We start from the raw sequence: 25,246 nt of genomic DNA on the forward strand, positions 1-25,246 counted from the left end.
CCACACCTGTCAGGTGGATGGATTCTCTTGGCAAAGGAGAAATGCTCACTAACAGGAAACAGGAGAGAAATAAGCTTTTTTGTGCATATAGAACATTTCTGGGATCTTTAATTTCAGCTCATGAAACATGGGACCAACACTTTACATGTTGAGTTTACTTGATGCCCTCTGGGACAGAGATGTGTGTTACCTTGATGCCCTCTAGGACAGAGATGTGTGTTACCTTGATGCCCTCTGGGACAGAGATGTGTGCTACCTTGATGCCCTCTAGGACAGAGATGTGTGTTACCTTGATGCCCTCTGGGACAGAGATGTGTGTTACCTTGATGCCCTCTGGGACAGAGATGTGTGTTACCTTGATGCCCTCTGGGACAGAGATGTGTGTTACCTTGATGCCCTCTAGGACAGAGATGTGTGTTACCTTGATGCCCTCTAGGACAGAGATGTGTGTTACCTTGATGCCCTCTGGGACAGAGATGTGTGTTACCTTGATGCCCTCTAGGACAGAGATGTGTGTTACCTTGATGCCCTCTAGGACAGAGATGTGTGTTACCTTGATGCCCTCTGGGACAGAGATGTGTGTTACCTTGATGCCCTCTGGGACAGAGATGTGTGTTACCTTGATGCCCTCTAGGACAGAGATGTGTGTTACCTTGATGCCCTCTGGGACAGAGATGTGTGTTACCTTGATGCCCTCTGGGACAGAGATGTGTGTTACCTTGATGCCCTCTAGGACAGAGATGTGTGTTACCTTGATGCCCTCTAGGACAGAGATGTGTGTTACCTTGATGCCCTCTGGGACAGAGATGTGTGTTACCTTGATGCCCTCTGGGACAGAGATGTGTGTTACCTTGATGCCCTCTAGGACTGAAGCTGTGTCTTGTAGTGTCTCTGAGTATTGAGCCATGTCCCCACCCGTGAGGGATTGTTCTGTCCTCTCTGCTGCATCCGCCAGCCTCTCCATCGCTCTATCCTTGTTATCCTGACGTATCGCTGCCTCCTCCTGCAGCGTGGCTTCCAGCTTGGTCTTGTTGTCAACCTGGGACAGCTCCATCTCAGCCACTTTAACCTGGGCCTCCTTAGCCTGGAGGGACGTACATCACGTTATACAGGATAACACCTGACCTCTAACCTTTCCCCTTCACCTGGGCCTCCTTAGCCTGGAGGGACGTACATCATGTTATACAGGATAACACCTGACCTCTAACCTTTACCCTTCACCTGGGCCTCCTTAGCCTGGAGAGACCAAGATACAGCACCAAGTCATACCCTAACCCTGAGCTCTAACCCTAACCCTGGGCCTCCTTGGCCTGGAGACAGAGCTCTAACCCTAACCCTGGGCCTCCTTGGCCTGGAGACAGAGCTCTAACCCCCATACCCTAACCCTGAACCCTAACCCTAACCCTGAGCTCTAACCCTAACCCTAACCCTGAACTCTAACCCTAACCCTGAGCTCTAACCCTAACCCTGGGCCTCCTTGGCCTGGAGACAGAGCTCTAACCCTAACCCTGGGCCTCCTTGGCCTGGAGACAGAGCTCTAACCCCCATACCCTAACCCTGAACCCTAACCCTGGGCCTCCCTGGCCTGGAGACAGAGCTCTAACCCTAACCCTGGCCTGGAGACAGAGCTCTAACCCTAACCCTAACCCTAACCCTAACCCTGGCCTGGAGACAGAGCCCTAACCCTAACCCTAACCCTAACCCTGGCCTGGAGACAGAGCCCTAACCCTAACCCTAACCCTAACCCTAACCCTAACCCTGGCCTGGAGACAGAGCCCTAACCCTATCCCTGGAGAACATATGTGAAGAAAACTAATGATGCTCCGGGTGACAACAGAAGGCTGTGTGGGCAACATTAAAACGTTTTTTTTTTTTCTCTCTAGAAATGAAGAGCGCTACACGTTTTGATCCCATGTTAGGATATCTGTGAGTATAACAACCCTATAAAATAATCGTTGTACCACTATTTTCACAGGTGGAAGTATAAATCATACGTACCACTATGTCAGGCAGATTCTGCAGGGTGGTCTTGAGCTGGTCTGCAGGGGAGAGAGTATCAGGGAGGAACATGGCCCTGGAGAGGAGGAGGAGGGAGGTGGGGATGTGCTGGTTCAGGTGCAGCTCCAACCACTGGAGAAGAACAACAAATACTTTACTACTTACCAACTCAATACAACACACTTACCAAGAGATCATCTCAATACATTAGTAAAGATGTCTCTTAAAACAGTTTTTAGGACCGAGGTTTAGTAAGTTTACTGTCTCTCCTCCATTAGGACACTGATATGTTCACAGATATATAATAATGTAATTTATTACCTGCTGGAGCTGTTCTCTCAGTCTCTCCTCTGTGACTCCCAGAGCTCTCATCCCTCGGACTCGACAGGCTGCCTGGAGCTCATTCACACTCAGAGAGTCCACCCCCTCTTCCGCTATCAACTGTAGTGGTGACAGACAGACAACAGTATTCAGTCATATTTAGTCAACACTGGTTACAGATGATTTCTGTTCTTCATTCAGCCTCCATCACCAAACTAAGTGAGTGATTAGGTTTAGGGGTCAGGGTGTCCGTCAGCACAGATGGCTCGTAGCTAGAAGTCAGGGGTCAGACGTTACAGACCTTGTCGTAAGTCAGGGGGTAGAGGTCAGGGGGTAGAGGTCAGGGGGTAGAGGTCAGGGGGTAGAGGTCAGGGGGTAGAGGTCAGGGGGTAGAGGTCAGGGGTTAGAGGTCAGGGGTTAGAGACCTTGTCGTAAGTCAGGGGTTAGAGGTCAGGGGGTAGAGGTCAGGGGTTAGAGGTCAGGGGTTAGACGTCAGGGGGTAGAGGTCAGGGGGTAGAGGTCAGGGGGTAGAGGTCAGGGGGTAGAGGTCAGGGGGTAGAGGTCAGGGGGTAGAGGTCAGGGGGTAGAGGTCAGGGGTTAGAGGTCAGGGGTTAGAGGTCAGGGGTTAGAGGTCAGGGGTTACAGGTCAGGGGTTACAGGTCAGGGGTTACAGGTCAGGGGGTAGAGGTCAGGGGGTAGAGGTCAGGGGTTACAGGTCAGGGGTTACAGGTCAGGGGTTACAGACCTTGTCGTAAGTCAGGGGGTAGAGGTCAGGGGGTAGAGGTCAGGGGTTAGAGGTCAGGGGTTAGAGGTCAGGGGGTAGAGGTCAGGGGTTAGAGGTCAGGGGGTAGAGGTCAGGGGTTAGAGGTCAGGGGTTAGAGGTCAGGGGTTACAGGTCAGGGGTTAGATGTCAGGGGGTAGAGGTCAGGGGTTAGAGGTCAGGGGTTAGACGTCAGGGGGTAGACGTCAGGGGGTAGAGGTCAGGGGGTAGAGGTCAGGGGGTAGAGGCCAGGGGGTAGAGGTCAGGGGGTAGAGGTCAGGGGGTAGAGGTCAGGGGGTAGAGGTCAGGGGGTAGAGGCCAGGGGGTAGAGGCCAGGGGGTAGAGGTCAGGGGGTAGAGGCCAGGCGGTAGAGGTCAGGGGGTAGAGGTCAGGGGGTAGAGGTCAGGGGGTAGAGGTCAGGGGTTACAGACCTTGTCGTCAGCACGGATGGCTCGTAGCTTCATGATGAGTTGGAAGCGAAGGAAGTTGTTGGTTCCTATAGACTGCAGCTCTAACAGACGACACAGAGCAACCAGCTGAGGACGAGTCAGGTTGTCCAGAGTCAACTCATCCTCAAACAGCTTAGAGAACCTGATTATCTGCTCATTACTGGGACGCTCCCCAGAATCACGGATCTACAGGGGGAGAGACAGAGACACAGGGGGACGAGGCAGAGATGGTTAGGGAGAAATAGGGGGACAGGGAAAGAGACACGGGGGACAGGGAAAGAGACCCAGGGGGGGCAGAGACATAGGGGGCAGAGACAGGGACAGGGCCAGAGACAGGGGGCCAGAGACAGGGGGACAGACACAGGGGTACAGATACAGGGGGACAGGGAAAGAGACAGGGGGACAGGAACAGACACATGGGACAGGGACAGAGACCCAGGGGGCCAGAGACCCAGGGGGACAGAGTGACAGATACAGGGGGACAGAGACACGGGCAGAGACATAGGGGGACAGAGACCCAGGGGGACAGAGACCCAGGGGGACAGAGACCCAGGGGGACAGAGAGACAGATACAGAGGGACAGAGACACGGGCAGAGACATAGGGGGACAGAGACCCAGGGGGACAGAGACACGGGCAGAGACATAGGGGGACAGGGGGACAGAGACCCAGGGGGACAGGGGAACAGAGACCCAGGGGAACAGAGACCCAGGGGAACAGAGACCCAGGGGGACAGAGACCCAGGGGGACAGAGACCCAGGGGGACAGAGACACAGAGACCCAGGGGAACAGAGACCCAGGGGAACAGAGACCCAGGGGAACAGAGACCCAGGGGAACAGAGACCCAGGGGAACAGAGACCCAGGGGAACAGAGACCCAGGGGAACAGAGACCCAGAGACACAGGGGAACAGAGATTTTATGGAGACAGGGACAGAGACACAGGGGTCAGAGACACGGGGACAGAGACAGGGGGACAAGGGCAGAGACAGAGGAACACAGGAGTTTTGACTGTAGCGATAGATGGATGGATGGATGGTACCTTCTGGAAGAAGGTAGAGAACTCCTCAGTGACGTTTCCCTTGGCAGCCTTGTTCCTCAGAGCAATCTCCTCCACAGTGTCCTGGAGGAATTTAGCCATCTCCAGCTTCACACGCAGCTCCGTCTTCAGCCTCTCCTCCTGGGACACACACACACACACACACACACACACACTAGATTAGGTAGGGCTAAGGTCAGGGGCAGGGCTAGATTAAAGGGGAGATCAGAGGTGCGGCTGGGATTATAGGGGAAGTGAGGGGTCTAAGGAAGGCTGTGGCTGGGATTATAGGGGAAGTGAGGGGTCTAAGGAAGGCTGTGGCTGGGATTATAGGTGGGATGGGATTACAGGGAAACTTCTCCGCTATAAACTATTTTGAGTGTTTTTCCAGTCTCCCTACATCATTATGAGTGATGAGATGTGTTTCAGACATAATTATGCAAGAATTTTTGCGGCAGGAGATTTCAACCAATGACGTCATAGGGCTCCCGAGTGGCGCAGCGGTCTAAGGCACTGCATCTCAGTGCTTGAGGCGTCACTACAGACTGGTTCGATTCCAGGCTGCATCACAACCGGCCGTGATTGGGAGTCTCATAGGGCGGCGCACAATTGGCCCAGCATCGTCCGGATTTGGCTGGTGTAGGCCGTCATTGTAAATAAGAATTTGTTCTTAACTGACTTGCCTAGTTAAATAAAGGTTAAATAAAAAATGTGTTTGATTGAGATGCTGTCTGATCAAAAAATGTATGGAGTCATGTTTCGTAGCAATTATTGTGGCCTTTGTGTTTGGCCGATTGCACGATCACTCTAGCAAGCGAGTAGATATGGTTATCCTTGTTCAATACAGGACGTTGTTCCCATCTGCCAGGACATTGCAGGATATAAAGACTACAGCCTGACGGGAGCCCTACTTCCGTCTCAAAACAGGGGTGATAATACAGTGAGGGAAAAAAGGGTTTGATCCCCTGCTGATTTTGTACGATTGCCCACTGACAAAGAAATGATCAGTCTATAATTTTAATGGTAGGTTTATTTGAACAGTGAGAGACAGAATAACAACAAAAAAATCCAGAAAAATGCATGTAAAAAATGTTATAAATTGATTAGCATTTTAATGAGGGAAATAAGTATTTGACCCCTCTGCAAAACATGACTTAGTACTTGGTGGCAAAACCCTTGTTGGCAATCACAGAGGTCAGACGTTTCTTGTAGTTGGCCACCAGGTTTGCATACATCTCAGGAGGGATTTTGTTCCACTCCTCTTTGCAGATCTTCTCCAAGTCATTAAGGTATCGAGGCTGACGTTTGGCAACTCGAACCTTCAGCTCCCTCCACAGATTGTCTATGGGATTAAGGTCTGGAGACTGGCTAGGCCACTGCAGGAACTTAATGTGCTTCTTCTTGAGCCACGCCTTTGTTGCCTTGGCCGTGTGTTTTGGGTCATTGTCATGCTGGAATACCCATCCACGACCCATTTTCAATGCCCTGGCTGAGGGAAGGAGGTTCTCACCCAAGATTTGACGGTACATGGCCCCGTCCATCGTCCCTTTGATGCGGTGAAGTTGTCCTGTCCCCTTAGCAGAAAAACACCCCCAAAGCATAATGTTACCACCTCCATGTTTGACGGAGGGGATGGTGTTCTTGGGGTCATAGGCAGCATTCCTCCTCCTCCAAACACGGCGAGTTGAGTTGATGCCAAAGAGCTCCATTTTGGTCTCATCTGACTCACTTTCATCCAGTTCTCCTCTGAATCATTCAGATGTTCATTGGCAAACTTCAGACGGCCCTGTATATGTGCTTTCTTGAGCAGGGGGACCTTGCGGGCGTTGCAGGATTTCAGTCCTTCACGGCGTAGTGTGTTTTCTTGGTGACTATGGTCCTAGCTGCCTTGAGATCATTGACAAGATCCTCCCGTGTAGTTCTGGGCTGATTCCTCACCGTTCTCATGATCATTGCAACTCCACGAGGTGAGATCTTGCATGGAGCCCCAGGCCGAGGGAGATTGACAGTTCTTTTGGGTTTCTTCCATTTGCGAATAATCGCATTAACTGTTGTCACCTTCTCACCAAGCTGCTTGGCGATGGTCTTGTAGCCCATTCCAGCCTTGTGTAGGTCTACAATCTTGTCCCTGACATCCTTGGAGAGCTCTTTGGTCTTGGCCATGGTGGAGAGTTTGGAATCTGATTGATTGATTGCTTCTGTGGACAGGTGTCTTTTATACAGGTAACAAGCTGAGATTAGGAGCACTCCCTTTAAGAGTGTGCTCCTAATCTCAGCTCGTTACCTGTATAAAAGACACCTGGGAGCCAGGAATCTTTCTGATTGATAGGGGATCAAATACTAATTTCCCTCATTAAAATGCAAATCAATTTATAACATTTTTGACATGCGTTTTTCTGGATTTTTTTGTTGTTATTCTGTCTCTCACTGTTCAAATAAACCTACCATTAAAATTATAGACTGATCATTTCTTTGTCAGTGGGAAAACGTACAAAATCAGCAGGGGATCAAATACTTTTTTAATCCAGGTTCACAGGGAGCTATGTTACCATGCACTGTCTATCTGAGATGGCTAGCGAAATAATTACAATGGCTGCTTCTGGTGATTCCTCTTTCCAAAAAGAGCTGGACGACGTAACAGGTTGTGATGGTCTTTTACATACTAACATAGGAACATACGCCCTATTCATTTGAGCCGGAATACACTGAAGAGGAGTTGAGACAGCGAGATCAAGAATTGCGAGACCAGAGCAAGCAGCGATGGGGACAGACTAACGGTCAGACTATGTGGGAGCTGTCCAGCCATGCTGACAGAAGAATGTCTGTGCTGCAACGAATTAGAGAGGGTCACTGCAGACCCCATGGAACGTGTGTGTAACAGACCATCGAAGTTTCAACACATATATGGATTCTGGAAGGTTCTTCAGAACATCCAAGATCAACTTGCGGCAGCAGCCTAGACCCGCTGGACCAGGAGGGCAAATGACAAACGAGGAAGTTATTTTTGCTGTCGGTAGCAACATAGCTAAGCTCTCTTTTCACACGAAGCAGTGTTGTTCAGTACAGTATATAATTTTGTGATCGATTCGGCCATAATGGGGCTTGCTAGTACCACTACAAGCCAAGCTAGCTAGCTATGTTTGCTATACCCAAAATGTACTGTAGCCTAATGTTATAGCTAGCTAGCATCAGTGCATCTCATTATGAGCAAAATTGGAGGAATGTTTTAATGATTATGGCAGAGAGTAAAGAAATGGCTTGATAACTCATTTCAGGTTAATGATACCTGTGTGTTGGAGCTAGCTAGCTGGCCTCAGTGCATCTCATTATTATGTGTGTTGGAGCTAGCTAGCTAGCCTCAGTGCATCTCATTATTATGTGTGTTGGAGCTAGCTAGCTAGCCTCAGTGCAGCTCATTATTATGTGTGTTGGAGCTAGCTAGCTGGCCTCAGTGCAGCTCATTATTATGTGTGTTGGAGCTAGCTAGCTGGCCTCAGTGCAGCTCATTATTATGTGTGTTGGAGCTAGCTAGCTAGCTAGCGTAGGTTTGTGAGATATTCATGCTGCTACAGTAGGTACACAGTAATGATTGCCCATGAATGTCTAATAACGTTTTCGTCTTTCTCACATACCCTCGAGGTAGCTTACAGATTTCGTTTTGAGTTTGTTCTACTTGGGGAGAAGCTAGGCCACGCCTCCTGCTTGTGTTGTTGGGGCCATTCAAGCAATTTGTTGGTCTGTGGTGAGCAATGAGGAGCAACCAGACGCTGCACCGGACACATTTAGGAAATTACTTCATCCAGTTAGTAATAATGATGCACCCACTACGACAATGACATGGTGTAGCCGCCACCAGGCTTGATGTGATTTATTAGGATCCTCATTATCCGACAGCTAGTCTTACTGGGGTCTGACACATAACAAAAAAATACATTACAGACAAAATACTTTACAATTTACATTTAAAAACATGAACATGTAGTATGTGTGTGCATCTATCAGTTAAACATACATGTCAGTACATACACACAAGTAGAAAAATGAAAATATGAAGAGTGGTACTCAGTGATGTGCTGGATTTGCCCCAAACATAAAGCTTTGTACTCCGTACATAAAGTTAATTTCTTTGCCACATTTTTGCAGTTTTACTTTAGTGCCTTATTGCAAAAAGGATACGTTTTGGAATATTTAAATTATGTACAGGCTTCCTTCTTTCACTCTGTCAATTAGGTTAGTATTGTGGAGTAACTACAATGTTGTTGATCCATCCTCAGTTTTCTCCTATCACAGCCATTCAACTCTGTAACTGTTTTAAAATCACTATTGGCCACATGGTGAAATGGTTTCCTTCCTCTCTGACAACTGAGTTAGGAAAGACGCCTGTATCTTTGTAGTGACTGGGTGTATTGACACACTATTCAAAGTGTAATTAATAACTTAACCATGCTCAAAGGGATATTCAATGTCTGCTTTTAAAATTTTTACATATCTACCAATAGGTGCCCTTCTTTGCGAGGCATTGGAAAACCTCCCTGGTCTTTTTGGTTGAATTAGTGTTTGAAATCCACTGCTCGAATGAGGGACCTTACAGATAATTGTTTGTGTGGGGTACAGAGATGAGGTAGTCATTTCAAAATCATGTTAAACACTATTATTGCACACAGAGTCCATGCAACTTATTCCGTGACTTGTTAAGCACATTTTTCCTCCTGAACTTATTTAGGCTTGCCATAACAAAGGGGTTGAATACTTGACGCAAGACATTTCATCTTTTCATTTTTAATTAATTTGTAAACATTTCTAAAAACATAATTCCACTTTGGCATTATGGGGTATTATGTGTAGGCCAGAGACAGAAAATCTCAATTTAATCCATTTTTAATTCAGGCTGTAACAAAAGGTGAAAAAAGTCAAGGGGTGTGAATCCTTTCTGTAAGCACTGCATGTCAGTGTTCCGTAAATGTACTTGGCGAATAAAGGTGATTCTGATCATTCAACACTTGTTAAAAGTTATAATCGTCCAACTCTGCAGGGGGGTCATGGGGTCAGGGGGGGTCATGGGGTCAGGGGGGTCATCGCTTGCAGCAGCCGTTCTACACACAACAGATTCTCTGACAGTAGAAAGGAGAGAAGCTCTCCGACTGGTACAGAACTACAGTCTCATGGCTGTTTAACTAGGAACGCCCACAGAACTACAGTCTCATGGCTGTTTAACTAGGAACGCCCACAGAACTACAGTCTCATGGCTGTTTAACTAGGAACGCCCACAGAACTACAGTCTCATGGCTGTTTAACTAGGAACGCCCACAGAACTACAGTCTCATGGCTGTTTAACTAGGAACGCCCACAGAACTACAGTCTCATGGCTGTTTAACTAGGAACGCCCACAGAACTACAGTCTCATGGCTGTTTAACTAGGAACGCCCACAGAACTACAGTCTCATGGCTGTTTAACTAGGAACGCCCACAGAACTACAGTCTCATGGCTGTTTAACTAGGAACGCCCACAGAACTACAGTCTCATGGCTGTTTAACTAGGAACGCCCACAGAACTACAGTCTCATGGCTGTTTAACTAGGAACGCCCACAGAACTACAGTCTCATGGCTGTTTAACTAGGAACGCCCACAGAACTACAGTCTCATGGCTGTTTAACTAGGAACGCCCACAGAACTACAGTCTCATGGCTGTTTAACTAGGAACGCCCACAGAACTACAGTCTCATGGCTGTTTAACTAGGAACGCCCACAGAACTACAGTCTCATGGCTGTTTAACTAGGAACGCCCACAGAACTACAGTCTCATGGCTGTTTAACTAGGAACGCCCACAGAACTACAGTCTCATGGCTGTTTAACTAGGAACGCCCACAGAACTACAGTCTCATGGCTGTTTAACTAGGAACGCCCACAGAACTACAGTCTCATGGCTGTTTAACTAGGAACGCCCACAGAACTACAGTCTCATGGCTGTTTAACTAGGAACGCCCACAGAACTACAGTCTCATGGCTGTTTAACTAGGAACGCCCACAGAACTACAGTCTCATGGCTGTTTAACTAGGAACGCCCACAGAACTACAGTCTCATGGCTGTTTAACTAGGAACGCCCACAGAACTACAGTCTCATGGCTGTTTAACTAGGAACGCCCACAGAACTACAGTCTCATGGCTGTTTAACTAGGAACGCCCACAGAACTACAGTCTCATGGCTGTTTAACTAGGAACGCCCACAGAACTACAGTCTCATGGCTGTTTAACTAGGAACGCCCACAGAACTACAGTCTCATGGCTGTTTAACTAGGAACGCCCACAGAACTACAGTCTCATGGCTGTTTAACTAGGAACGCCCACAGAACTACAGTCTCATGGCTGTTTAACTAGGAACGCCCACAGAACTACAGTCTCATGGCTGTTTAACTAGGAACGCCCACAGAACTACAGTCTCATGGCTGTTTAACTAGGAACGCCCACAGAACTACAGTCTCATGGCTGTTTAACTAGGAACGCCCACAGAACTACAGTCTCATGGCTGTTTAACTAGGAACGCCCACAGAACTACAGTCTCATGGCTGTTTAACTAGGAACGCCCACAGAACTACAGTCTCATGGCTGTTTAACTAGGAACGCCCACAGAACTACAGTCTCATGGCTGTTTAACTAGGAACGCCCACAGAACTACAGTCTCATGGCTGTTTAACTAGGAACGCCCACAGAACTACAGTCTCATGGCTGTTTAACTAGGAACGCCCACAGAACTACAGTCTCATGGCTGTTTAACTAGGAACGCCCACAGAACTACAGTCTCATGGCTGTTTAACTAGGAACGCCCACAGAACTACAGTCTCATGGCTGTTTAACTAGGAACGCCCACAGAACTACAGTCTCATGGCTGTTTAACTAGGAACGCCCACAGAACTACAGTCTCATGGCTGTTTAACTAGGAACGCCCACAGAACTACAGTCTCATGGCTGTTTAACTAGGAACGCCCACAGAACTACAGTCTCATGGCTGTTTAACTAGGAACGCCCACAGAACTACAGTCTCATGGCTGTTTAACTAGGAACGCCCACAGAACTACAGTCTCATGGCTGTTTAACTAGGAACGCCCACAGAACTACAGTCTCATGGCTGTTTAACTAGGAACGCCCACAGAACTACAGTCTCATGGCTGTTTAACTAGGAACGCCCACAGAACTACAGTCTCATGGCTGTTTAACTAGGAACGCCCACAGAACTACAGTCTCATGGCTGTTTAACTAGGAACGCCCACAGAACTACAGTCTCATGGCTGTTTAACTAGGAACGCCCACAGAACTACAGTCTCATGGCTGTTTAACTAGGAACGCCCACAGAACTACAGTCTCATGGCTGTTTAACTAGGAACGCCCACAGAACTACAGTCTCATGGCTGTTTAACTAGGAACGCCCACAGAACTACAGTCTCATGGCTGTTTAACTAGGAACGCCCACAGAACTACAGTCTCATGGCTGTTTAACTAGGAACGCCCACAGAACTACAGTCTCATGGCTGTTTAACTAGGAACGCCCACAGAACTACAGTCTCATGGCTGTTTAACTAGGAACGCCCACAGAACTACAGTCTCATGGCTGTTTAACTAGGAACGCCCACAGAACTACAGTCTCATGGCTGTTTAACTAGGAACGCCCACAGAACTACAGTCTCATGGCTGTTTAACTAGGAACGCCCACAGAACTACAGTCTCATGGCTGTTTAACTAGGAACGCCCACAGAACTACAGTCTCATGGCTGTTTAACTAGGAACGCCCACAGAACTACAGTCTCATGGCTGTTTAACTAGGAACGCCCACAGAACTACAGTCTCATGGCTGTTTAACTAGGAACGCCCACAGAACTACAGTCTCATGGCTGTTTAACTAGGAACGCCCACAGAACTACAGTCTCATGGCTGTTTAACTAGGAACGCCCACAGAACTACAGTCTCATGGCTGTTTAACTAGGAACGCCCACAGAACTACAGTCTCATGGCTGTTTAACTAGGAACGCCCACAGAACTACAGTCTCATGGCTGTTTAACTAGGAACGCCCACAGAACTACAGTCTCATGGCTTTTAACTAGGAACGCCCACAGAACTACAGTCTCATGGCTGTTTAACTAGGAACGCCCACAGAACTACAGTCTCATGGCTGTTTAACTAGGAACGCCCACAGAACTACAGTCTCATGGCTGTTTAACGAGGAACGCCCACAGAACTACAGTCTCATGGCTGTTTAACGAGGAACCCCACAGAACTACAGTCTCATGGCTGTTTAACTAGGAAGCTGTTTCCTACATGTTCCTATCGTGAATCTGAACAACCATTGGGGTAAAAAAAAAATCCAGACCATTCCTTTAAGATTAGGGTTAAGGAGGTGGTCCTACCTTCTTGGACTGCGTCTCAAAGGTTGAGGGCAGCATGTTGGGGAAGAGCTTCAGCGCCACAGGAAGCAGGAACTCCATGAACGGCACAATGATGAACACCAGGAAGGGGAGGAGTCTAAAGACATCAGCACAAGTCCTTAGGAACTGGGGAGGAAAATATATATTATTTTGTTAAAAACACAGTTTATGTTTGTATTTGTATTTATTATGGATCCCCATTAGCTGCTGACTCTTCCTGGGGTCTGGCAAAATTAAGGCAGTTATACATTTTAAAAACATTACAATACATTCACAACAGATTTCACAACACACTAAGTGTGTGCCCTCAGGCCTCTACTCTACTACCACATATCTACAACACAGAATCCATGTGTACGTGTGTGTATAGTGCGTATGGTATCATGTGTTTGTATGCATGTGTGTGTGTCTCTTCACAGTCCCCACTGTTCCATAAGGTGTATTTTTATCTGTTTTTTAAATCTGATTCTACTGCTTGCATCAGTTACTTGATGTGGAATAGAGTTCCATGTAGTCATGGCTCTATGTAGTACTGTGCACCTCCCATAGTCTGTTCTGGACTTGGGGACTGTGAAGAGACCTCTGGTGGCATGTACGAACCAAGCAGAGGGCAGTATTTATAGAAGTTAAAAACACAGTTTATGTATGTACGAATTAAAGGGCACTATTTATATAAATTATGATATTAAAAAAGAGTTTATGTACACTACATGGTCAAACATCTCATTCCAAAATCATGGGCATTAATATGGAGTTGGTCCCCCCTTTGCTGCTATAACAGCCTCCACTCTTCTGGGAAGGCTTTCCACTAGATGTTGGAACATTGCTGTGGGGACTTGCTTCCATTCAGACACGAGCATTAGTGAGGTCGGGCACTGATGTTGGGCGATTAGACCTGGCTCGCAGTCAGCGTTCCAATTCATCCCAAAGGTGTTTGATGGGGTTGAGGTCAGGGCTCTGTGCAGGCCAGTCAAGTTCTTCCACACCGATCTTGACAAACCATTTCTGTATGGACCTCGCTTTGTGCACGGGGGCATTGTCATGCTGAAACAGGAAAGGGCCTTCCCCAAACTGTTGCCACAAAGTTGGAAGCACAGAATCATCTAGAATGTCATTGTATGCTGTAGCGTTAAGATTTCCCTTCACTGGAACTAAGGGGCCTAGCCCGAACCATGAAAAACAGCCCCAGACCATTATTCCTCCTCCATCAAACTTTACAGTTGGCACTATGCATTCGGGAAGGTAGCGTTCTCCTGGCATTTGACCCATGCCTCAATCTATTTAACATAGTAACAAAACTCCCCATCAAAATCCATCAGTTTAAGCTAGAGATATGTTTTTTTGCCTGGGCTGCGTCTCAATCCCCCTGTAGCAGTCTGCCGCATCTGCAGTGGAATGTGGCAGCGCTACAGCCCTAGGGATTTACACCGGTAACCGGGATCTTTCTCCAAAAAGTTCACTCAAGTTAGCCAAAAAGCACCTGGATGATCATCAAGACTCTTGGTAGAATGTTCTATGGACAGATTAGTCAAAGTATACATTTTTGGACGACATGGTTCCCATTATGTCTGGCGAAAACCAAACACGCATTCCACAGTAAGAACCTCATACCAACGGTCAAGCATGGTGGTGGTGGTGGTGTGATGGTTTGGGGATGCTTTGCTGCCTCAGGACCTGGACGACTTGCCTTAATAGAAGGAACCATGAATTCTGCTCTGTATCAGAGAATTATACAGGAGAATGTCAGACCATCCGTCTGTGAGCTGAAGCTGAAGCGCAGCTGGGTCATGCAGCAAGACAATGATCCAAAACACACAATCAAGTCTACACACAATCATAGACTCCCGAGTGGCGCAGTGCCACTAGAGATCCTGGTTCGAATCCAGGCTCTGTCGTAGCCGGCCGCGACCGGGAGACCCATGGGACGGCGCACAATTGGCCCAGCGTCGTCCAGGGTAGGGGAGGGAATGGCCGGCAGGGATGTAGCTCAGTTGGTAGAGCATGGCGTTTGCAACGCCAGGGTTGTGGGTTCGAAAAAAATAAAATAAATGTATGGACTACCTAACTGTAAGTCGCTCTGGATAAGAGTGTCTGCTAAATGACTAAAATGTAAAAATGTACATGAAAATGGTTAAAAGCAAAACATTTGAAGTTTTGGAATGGCCTAGTCAAAATCCTGACCTAATCCCAATTGAGATGTTGTGGCAGGATTTGAAACGAGCAGTTCATGCTTGAAAACCCACAAATGTCGCTGACTTAAAGCAGTTCTGCCTGGAAGAGTGGGCCAAAATTACTCCACAGCAACGTGAAAGACTGATCAACAACTACAGGAAGCGTTTGGTTGGAGTCATTGCAGCTAAAGGTGGCACAACCAGTTATTGAGTTTAAGGGGCCAATTACTTTTTCACACAAGGACATTGGGTGTTGCATAACTTTGTTTATTTTAGGACAATATCAGTCAACAGAACAGCCAGAGTACAGTCCAGTACATCAGGACAATATCAGTCAACAGAACAGCTGGAGTACAGTCCAGTACATCAGGACAATATCAGTCAACAGAACAGCCAGAGTACAGTCCAGTACATCAGGAAAATATCAGTCCAGTACATCAGGACAATATCAGTCAACAGAACAGCCAGAGTACAGTCCAGTACATCAGGACCATATCAGTCAACAGAACAGCCAGAGTACAGTCCAGTACATCAGGACAATATCAGTCAACAGAACAGCCAGAGTACAGTCCAGTACATCAGGACAATATCAGTCAACAGAACAGCTGGAGTACAGTCCAGTACATCAGGACAATATCAGTCAACAGAACAGCCAGAGTACAGTCCAGTACATCAGGACAATATCAGTCCAGTACATCAGGACAATATCAGTCAACAGAACAGCCAGAGTACAGTCCAGTACATCAGGACAATATCAGTCAACAGAACAGCCAGAGTACAGTCCAGTACATCAGGACAATATCAGTCAACAGAACAGCTGGAGTACAGTCCAGTACATCAGGACAATATCAGTCAACAGAACAGCCAGAGTACAGTCCAGTACATCAGGACAATATCAGTCAACAGAACAGCTGGAGTACAGTCCAGTACATCAGGACAATATCAGTCAACAGAACAGCCAGAGTACAGTCCAGTACATCAGGACAATATCAGTCCAGTACATCAGGACAATATCAGTCAACAGAACAGCCAGAGTACAGTCCAGTACATCAGGACAATATCAGTCAACAGAACAGCCAGAGTACAGTCCAGTACATCAGGACAATATCAGTCAACAGAACAGCCAGAGTACAGTCCAGTACATCAGGACAATATCAGTCAACAGAACAGCTGGAGTACAGTCCAGTACATCAGGACAATATCAGTCAACAGAACAGCCAGAGTACAGTCCAGTACATCAGGACAATATCAGTCAACAGAACAGCCAGAGTACAGTCCAGTACATCAGGACAATATCAGTCCAGTACATCAGGACAATATCAGTCAACAGAACAGCCAGAGTACAGTCCAGTACATCAGGACAATATCAGTCAACAGAACAGCCAGAGTACAGTCCAGTACATCAGGACAATATCAGTCAACAGAACAGCCAGAGTACAGTCCAGTACATCAGGACAATATCAGTCAACAGAACAGCTGGAGTACAGTCCAGTACATCAGGACAATATCAGTCAACAGAACAGCTAGAGTACAGTCCAGTACATCAGGACAATATCAGTCAACACCTCCTCTTCTCTCCACCTCCCTCCATCTCTGTCCCTCTTACCAGAGTATTACAAACAGAACAGGAACTAAATAATCCACGTGTATTGAGCACATCTTTACTATGGCAGACATTTTCTTTAAAGCAGTATCCAAATCCATTGAATGTAGTGATCATAATATAGTAGCCATATCTAGAAAAAACTAATTTCCAAAGACTGTACCTAAAATAGTGTATAAGCGATCATACAAGAGGTTTTGCAATGATTCCGATGTCGAAGATGTGACAAATATTTGTTGGTCTGATGTGTGTAATGAGGAACATCCTGACGCTGCACTTGAAGCATTTATGAAACTGCTTCTTCCGGTTACTGAAAGGCATGCACCCATCAAGAAACTGACTGTTAGAACTGCCAAATCCCCATGGATAGATGAACTGAAATACTGTATGACAGAGGGACGAGGCAAAGGGAATAGCAATTAAGTCTGACAACACTACAGACTGGCAACCATACAGAAAACTGAGAAATCAGGAAACTAAACAAAAAGAAGAAACTATATTATGGAACAAATATAAATTATATAAAAGAATGATAGTAAAAAGCTCTGGAGTAATTTAAATGAAATTCTAGGCAAGAAAGCAAACTGGGCTCCATCCTTCATTGAGGCAGATGGCTTGTTCATAACAAAACCCTTTGATATTGCCAACCACTTTAATAACATTGTTGTTGACTAGATTAGCAAATTTAGGTATGACATGCAAAGAATAAACATTGAGCCTTCATATTCACGCATAACGTTCCAAATAATGAAAGACAATCACTGTAGTTTTGAGTTCAGCAAAGTAGGAACTTTTGGAAAAAATTGTGTTTGACCAATTACAAAGTTATTTTACAGAAAACAAATCAACAACAGACTTTCAGCATGCTTATAGAGAAGTGCACTCAACATGCTCGGCACTGACACAAATGACTGATGATTGGCTGAAAGAAATTCATAGTAAGAAGATCGTGGAAGCTGTTTTGTTAAGACTTCAGTGCAGCTTTCGATATCATTGATCATAACCTCTGCCTTATCATGAATGGACAGTTACCCATCTAATAGAACACAGAGGGTTTTCTTTAATGGAAGTTCGTTTGAGTGTGTTGTACCGCAGGACAGCTTGCTTGGGACGTTATTGTTTTCTGTTTTAACTAATGACCTTCCACTGACCTTGAATAAAGCCTGTGTGTCTGTACGCTGATGACTCAACAGGATACACGTCAGCTGCAACAGTAAAATAAATAACTGACACCCTTAACATAGCGCTCCAGTCAGTTTTAGAATGGGTAACTAGCAATAGGCTGGTGCTAAATATCTCAAACTAAAAGCATAATTTTGGGGACAAATCACTCACTCAACGCTAAACCTCGTTTAAATCTATTATTTAATAATGTGGCTATTGAGCAAGTTGAAGAGACTAAACTGCTGGGTGTAACCCTAGATAGAAAGCTGGCATGGTCAAAACATATAGACTCAATGGTTGCTAAAATGGGAAGAGGTCTGTCCATGATAAGGTGTTGCTCTGCTTTCTTGACATCTCAATAAACTAGACAACCTACAGGCCCTAGTTGTCCCACCTGGACTACTGCCCAGTAACCGGGTGGAGGCCGTCTAGTGATGGCTATTTAACAGTCTGATGGCCTGGACTACTGCCCAGTAACCGGGTGGTAGCCGTCTAGTGATTGCTATTTAACAGTCTGATGGCCTTGAGATAGAAGCTGTTTTTCAGTCTCTCTGTCCCAGCTTTGATGCACCTGTACTGACCTCGCTTTCTGGATGATAGCGGGGTGTACAGGCAGTGGCTTGGGCGGTTGATGTCCTTCATGATCGGGTGCTGTAGGTGTCCTGGAGGGCAGGCAGTGTGCCCCTCGTGATGCGTTGGGCAGACCACACCACCCTCTGGAGAGCCCTGACGTTGCAGGCGGTGTAGTTGCCGTACCAGGCGGTGATACAGCCCGACAGGATGCTCTCAATTGTGCATCTGTAAAGGTTTGTGAGGGTCTTAGGGGCCAAGCCAAATTTATTCAGCCTCCTGAGGTTGAAGAGGCTCTGTTGCGCTTTCTTCACCACACTGTCTGTGTGGGTGGAACATTTCAGATTGTCAGTGATGTGTACGCCAAGGAACTTGAAGCTTTCAACCTTCTCCACTGCGGTCCCGTCGATGTGGATAGGGGGGTGCACCCTCTGCTGTTTCCTGAAGTCCATGATCATCTCCTTTGTTTTGTTGATGTTGAGTGAGAGGTTATTTTCCTGGCACCACACCCCAGAGCCCTCACCTCCTCCCTGTAGGCGGTCTCGTCATTGTTGGTAATCAAGCCTACTACTGTTGTGTCATCTGCAAACTTGGTGATTGAGTTGAAGTGTCTTACTCACGTCGGCCACGGAGAACGAGAGCTCACAGTCCTTGGGAGCGGGCCGCGTCGGTGGCACTGTGTTATCATCAAAGCGGACAAAGGTGTTTAGCTTGTCTGGGAGTGCTGCCATCTTTCCAAGGTTTTGGTTTGGGTAGGTTTAGGAACACCTGCTCTTTCCATGACAGACTGACCAGGTGAATCCAGGTGAAAGATATGATCCCTTATTGATGTCACTTGTTAAATCCACTTCAATCAGTGTAGATGAAGGGGAGGAGACAGGTTAAATAATTATTTTTAAGCCTTGAGACAATTGAAACATGGATTGCGTGTGTGCCATTCAGATGGTGAATGGGCAAGACAAAAGATTTAAGTGCCTTTGAACAGAATATGGAAGTAGGTGCCAGGCGCACCGGTTTGAGTGTGTCAAGAACTGCAACGCTGCTGGGTTTTTCACACTCAACAGTTTCCCATGTGTATCAAGAATGGTCCACCACCCAAAGGACATCCAGCCAACTTAACACAACTGTGGAAAGCATTGGAGTCAACATGAGCCAGCATCCCTGTGGAACGCTTTTGACATCTTGTAGAGTCCGGCCCGACGAATTGAGGCTGTTCTGAGGGTAAAAGGAGATATTAGGAAAGTGTTCTGAGGGTAAAAGGAGATATTAGGAAAGTGTTCTGAGGGTAAAAGGGGATATTAGGAAAGTGTTCTTAATGTTTTGTGCACTTAGTGATTATTATTTATATTATGCATTTTATTTGTTGTTTTGTTTCCTGTTTGGACCCGAGGAAGAGTTCCAATAAATACTACTACCACCACCTCCCTCCCTCCCTCTTTCCCTCCATCTCCTGTCCAACTCCCTCCATCTCCTCCTCCATCCCTCCCTCTCCTCCATCTCCACCTCCTTTCCCTCCCTCCCTCTCCTCCATCTCCACCTCCTTTCCCTCCCTCCCTCTCCTCCATCTCCACCTCCTTTCCCTCCCTCCCATCTCCACCTCCTTTCCCTCCCTCCCTCTCCTCCATCTCCACCTCCTTTCCCTCCATCGCCTCTCCTCCATCTCCTCTCCCTCCCTCCCCCTTTCCCTCCATCGCCTCTCCTCCATCTCCTCCTCCCTCCCTCCCTCTCCTCTCCCTCCCTCGCCTCTCCTTCTCCCTTTCCCTCCATCTCTTCTCCAAACCCCTCCCCCTTTCCCTGAATCTCCTCTCCAACTCCTCCTCTCCTCCCTCCCTCTCCTCCTGTGTGTGAGTCAGTGGCCCAGAGAGGAAGGCATTAAGCCAGGCTCAGGGCTCAGTGAAAAGCTCTTTGACAATTCTATCACCTCCCCTAACCTCCCACCACTAGGCTTCAACCAGGAGAAGGAGAGGAGAGGGATTAAACAAGACAAGGCAGGGTGAGCCCACTGAGCCCAGATTAGATAAATAGCCATTGGATGACTGTGGGCTCAGAGAGAGGCCTGATCAGAGACTATATACTATAGATCAACTCTAGATGAGGAACTATATGGAAGAAGCAGTACTAAGATGTCCATTACATTCACTGGAGCAATACTGAGAGAGGAAAGAAACCCAGGACAGGCAGGAGACAGGACATGGTGCCAACAGGCTGTCTGCAGGCTGGGGGTGTACAGGCTGTCTCATCTCCCAGTGTCATCCCAGAGAGATAGACAGAGAGAGAAGCTTACGGTCTCTTCCTGGAGAGAGGTCATCTTACAGACTAATGATGACCAGGACCCAAACAAACAGAACTATAGATAATTAATCCTGTCAGGATTCTCAGAGTTTAAATAAAACAGAATGCCTCAATCCACTGGATCTCTCTTGATCTGCTGGATTCAACCATCTCCTCTTCTTCACATGGGATGTCAAACTCATTCCTGGAGGGCCATGTGGTTGCTGCTTTTGTTATGTCCTTTCAATTAGTGATCAATTAAGACCTAGACAACCAGGTGAGGGAATGTAACTAATCAGTTAGGACCTAGACAACCAGGTGAGGGAATGTAACTAATCAGTTAGGACCTAGACAACCAGGTGAGGGATTGTAACTAATTAATGACCTTCATTCAAGTACAAGGGAGAAGCAAATACTTGCAGACACTGGGCCTACGAGGAATTCAGTTTGACAGCCCTGATCTAGGGTTATGGTTAGGTAGGATCCCTGATCTAGGGTTATGGTTAGTTAGGATCCCTGATCTAGGGTTATGGTTAGTTAGTTACATTTCGGTGAATCTCTTATACAATGGGTTACAGAAAACCCAGATGTAAAATAGTAAATAATGGTTACTTCTCAGAAAGTATTGAGCTTTTAAGAGGAGTGAAACAAGGCTGTCCGCTGTCTCCATATCTATTTATTATGGCCATTGAAATGCTAGCCATTAAAATTAGATCCAACAAGAACATCAAGGGGTTAGAAATCCAGGGGTTAAAAACTAAAAAGTGTCAATGTATGCCGATGACTCAAGTGTTTTCTTAAGTTCGCAATCTGGATCCCTGCAAAGTCTCATTGAAGATCACTTTTCTAGCCTCTGGACTGAAACCTTATTATGACAAGATATTACGTATTGGATCGTTAAAACACAGTGTTTACACTACCTTACCAATACAATGGGCAGGTGTTTAGTAGACATACTTGGTATTCATATCTCAAAAAATATAAATGAACTTAACACAATCAATTTCAATTGAAAGTTTGCAAAAAATAGCTAAGATTCTGTAACCATAGAGGTAAATACCTGTCTATTTATGGAAAAATCACATTGATTAACTCTTTGGTCCTATCTCAGTTTACTCACTAATGGCGCTGCCTACTCCAGACGACTTGTTTTTAAAATCATATGAGCAAAAAATATTTCGTTTTACACAAATTTAAACATGCCTATTTATATAATTAATATGAGTTTGGGGGGCTAAAATTATTCAATATTAAAGCTTAAACCTCTCACTAAAAGCTTCACTCATAAAGTTATACTTAAACTCAGAATGGTTCTCCTGTAGATTATTAAGAGAGAATAATTTGTTCAAAAATGGCCTTTTTGCCTTTATACAGATTACAACTTCTCATTTCCGACTAATTGAAAATGAAATTTTGTTTAAAGTATCGCCCTGTCTTATCCAATCCATACAAAGCTGGTTACAATTTCAGTTTCATCCTCCAGAAAAGATAGAAGAAATATTACAACAAATATTAATGGTTAAACTCAAATATACTGATTAATAAAAAAAGTATTATTTATGGCTAAAAATAAAATATGGTATTATATTTATTAACGGTGGAGTTGTCACATACAGTTGAAGTCGGAAGTTTACATACACTTGGAGGTTGGAGTCATTAAAACTTGTTTTTCAACCACTCCACAAATGTCTTGTTAACAAACTATAGTTTTGGCAAGTTGGTTAGGACGTCTACTTTGTGCATGACACAAGTAATTTTTCCTACAATTGTTTACAGACAGATTATTTCACTTATAATTCACTGTATCACAATTCCAGTGGGTCAGAAGTTTACATACACTAAGTTGACTGTGCCTTTAAACAGCTTGGAAAATTCCAGAAAATGATGTCATGGCTTTAGAAGCTTCTGATAGGCTAATTGACATAATTTGAGTCAATTGGAGGTGTACCTGTGGATGTATTTCAAGGCCTACCTTCAAACTCAGTGCCTCTTTGCTTGACATCATGGGAAAACCAAAAGAAATCAGTCAAGACCTCAGAAAAAAAATTTGTATACCTCCACATGTCTGGTTCATCCTTGGGAGCAATTTCCAAACACCTGAAGGTACCACGTTCATCTGTACAAACAATAGTACACAAGTATAAACACTATGGGACCACGCAGCCTTCATACCGCTCAGGAAGGAGACACGTTCTGTCTCCTAGAGATGAACGTACTTTGGTGCGAAAAGTGCAAATCAATCCCAGAACAACAGCAAAGGACCTTGTGAAGATGCTGGAGGAAACATGTACAAAAGTATCTATATCCACAGTAAAACGAGTCCTATATTGACATAACCTGAAAGGCCGCTCAGCAAGGAAGAAGCCAATGCTCCAAAACCGCCATAAATAGGCCAGACTACGGTTTGCAACTGAACATGGGGACAAAGATCATACTTTTTAGAGAAATGTCCTCTGGTCAAAAATATAATTTATAGTTTGGCCATTATGACCATCGTTATGTTTGGAGGAAAAAGGGGGTCGCTTGCAAGCCGAAGAACACCATCCCAACCGTGAAGCACGAATGATGTGTGTATATATATATATATATATATATATATATATATATATTGAAGCAACATCTCAAGACATCAGTCAGGAAGTTAAAGCTTGGTCGCAAATGGGTCTTCCAAATGGACAATGACCCCAAGCATACTTCCAAAGTTGTAAAATGGCTTAAGGACAACAAAGTCAAGGTATTGGAGTGGCCATCACAAAGCCCTGACCTCAATCCTATAGAAAATGTGTGGGCAGAACTGAAAAAGCGTGTGCAAGCAAGGAGGCCTACAAACCTGACTCAGTTACACCAGCTCTGTCAGGAGGAATGGGCCAGAATTCACCCAACTTATTGTGGGAAGCTTGTGGAAGGCTACCCGAAACGTTTGACCCAAGTTAAACAATTTAAAGGCAATGCTACCAAATACTAATTGAGTGCATGTAAACTTCTGACCCACTGGGAATGTGATGAAAGAAATAAAAGCTGAAATAAATCATTCTCTACTATTATTCTGACATTTCACATTCTTAAAATAAAGTGGTGATCCTAACTGACCTAATACAGGGAATTTTTACTAGGATTAAATGTCAGGAATTGTGAAAAACTGAGTTTAAATGTATTTGGCTAAGGTGTATGTAAACTTCCGACTTCAACTGTATGCAGCTATCGAAAATATATGGGAATGTCTGCTCAATCCAAACTTATAACCAACTGATTGCAGCATTACCACAAAAATGGAGGAGGCAGAAGGTAGGGAACGTGTTTACCTGCCATATATTAAAGATACAAATTGGCTGAAAGGAATTAGCATAAATAGAAAAATATACCAGTTTAATTTGAGGACATAAATGTTGCCAGCTGCCCCATACAGGCTGCAACATCAACGGGAAGAGATATTCGATGTACCGATTCCATGGCACATGGTTTATGAACTGGTACAAAAAACAACACTTGATTCAACACTGAGTTTTTCAATTAAAATTATTATACCAAATTCTTGCCACCAACAGAATGCTATATACAGTGGGGAGAACAAGTATTTGATACACTGCCGATTTTGCAGGTTTTCCTACTTACAAAGCATGTAGAGGTCTGTAATTTTTATCATAGGTACACTTCAACTGTGAGAGACGGAATCTAAAACAAAAATCCAGAAAATCACATTGTATGATTTTTAAGTAATTAATTTGCATTTTATTGCATGACATAAGTATTTGATCACCTACCAACCAGTAAGAATTCCGGCTCTCACAGACCTGTTCGTTTTTCTTTAAGAAGCCCTCCTGTTCTCCACTCATTACCTGTATTAACTGCACCTGTTTGAACTCGTTACCTGTATAAAAGACACCTGTCCACACACTCAATCAAACAGACTCCAAACTCTCCACAATGGCCAAGACCAGAGAGCTGTGTAAGGACATCAGGGATAAAATTGTAGACCTGCACAAGGCTGGGATGGGCTACAGGACAATAGGCAAGCAGCTTGGTGAGAAGGCAACAACTGTTGGCGCAATTATTAGAAAATGGAAGAAGTTCAAGATGACGGTCAATCACCCTCGGTCTGGGGCTCCATGCAAGATCTCACCTCGTGGGGCATCAATGATCATGAGGAAGGTGAGGGATCAGCCCAGAACTACACGGCAGGACCTGGTCAATGACCTGAACAGAGCTGGGACCACAGTCTCAAAGAAAACCATTAGTAACACACTACGCCGTCATGGATTAAAATTCTGCAGCACACGCAAGGTCCCCCTGCTCAAGCCAGCGCATGTCCAGGCCCGTCTGAAGTTTGCCAATGACCATCTGGATGATCCAGAGGAGGAATGGGAGAAGGTCATGTGGTCTGATGAGACAAAAATAGAGCTATTTGGTCTAAACTCCACTCGCCGTGTTTGGAGGAAGAAGAAGAATGAGTACAACCCCAAGAACACCATCCCAACCGTGAAGCAT

General features: G+C 45.6%; 1 protein-coding gene across 3 annotated transcripts in view; it reads right to left on the reverse strand.

Moving 5' to 3' along the window:
• The window catches only part of LOC311121751 (mitochondrial proton/calcium exchanger protein-like), an 80,792-nt gene that overhangs the window by 17,714 nt on the left and 37,832 nt on the right, over positions 1-25,246 (reverse strand). For all 3 annotated transcript variants that reach the window (XM_084196203.1, XM_084196205.1, XM_084196204.1), the window contains exons 4-9: positions 12,965-13,108; positions 4,568-4,705; positions 3,511-3,714; positions 2,320-2,439; positions 1,999-2,130; positions 851-1,084 (exon numbers count right to left, since the gene is read on the reverse strand). In XM_084196203.1, coding sequence (XP_084052329.1) covers positions 851-1,084; positions 1,999-2,130; positions 2,320-2,439; positions 3,511-3,714; positions 4,568-4,705; positions 12,965-13,108 — 972 coding nt within the window. The remainder of the gene's footprint in view (positions 1-850; positions 1,085-1,998; positions 2,131-2,319; positions 2,440-3,510; positions 3,715-4,567; positions 4,706-12,964; positions 13,109-25,246) is intronic.

Source organism: Coregonus lavaretus, assembly GCF_964263955.1.
Source record: "Coregonus lavaretus genome assembly, contig: HAP1_SCAFFOLD_308, whole genome shotgun sequence".
Taxonomy (NCBI): domain Eukaryota; kingdom Metazoa; phylum Chordata; class Actinopteri; order Salmoniformes; family Salmonidae; genus Coregonus; species Coregonus lavaretus.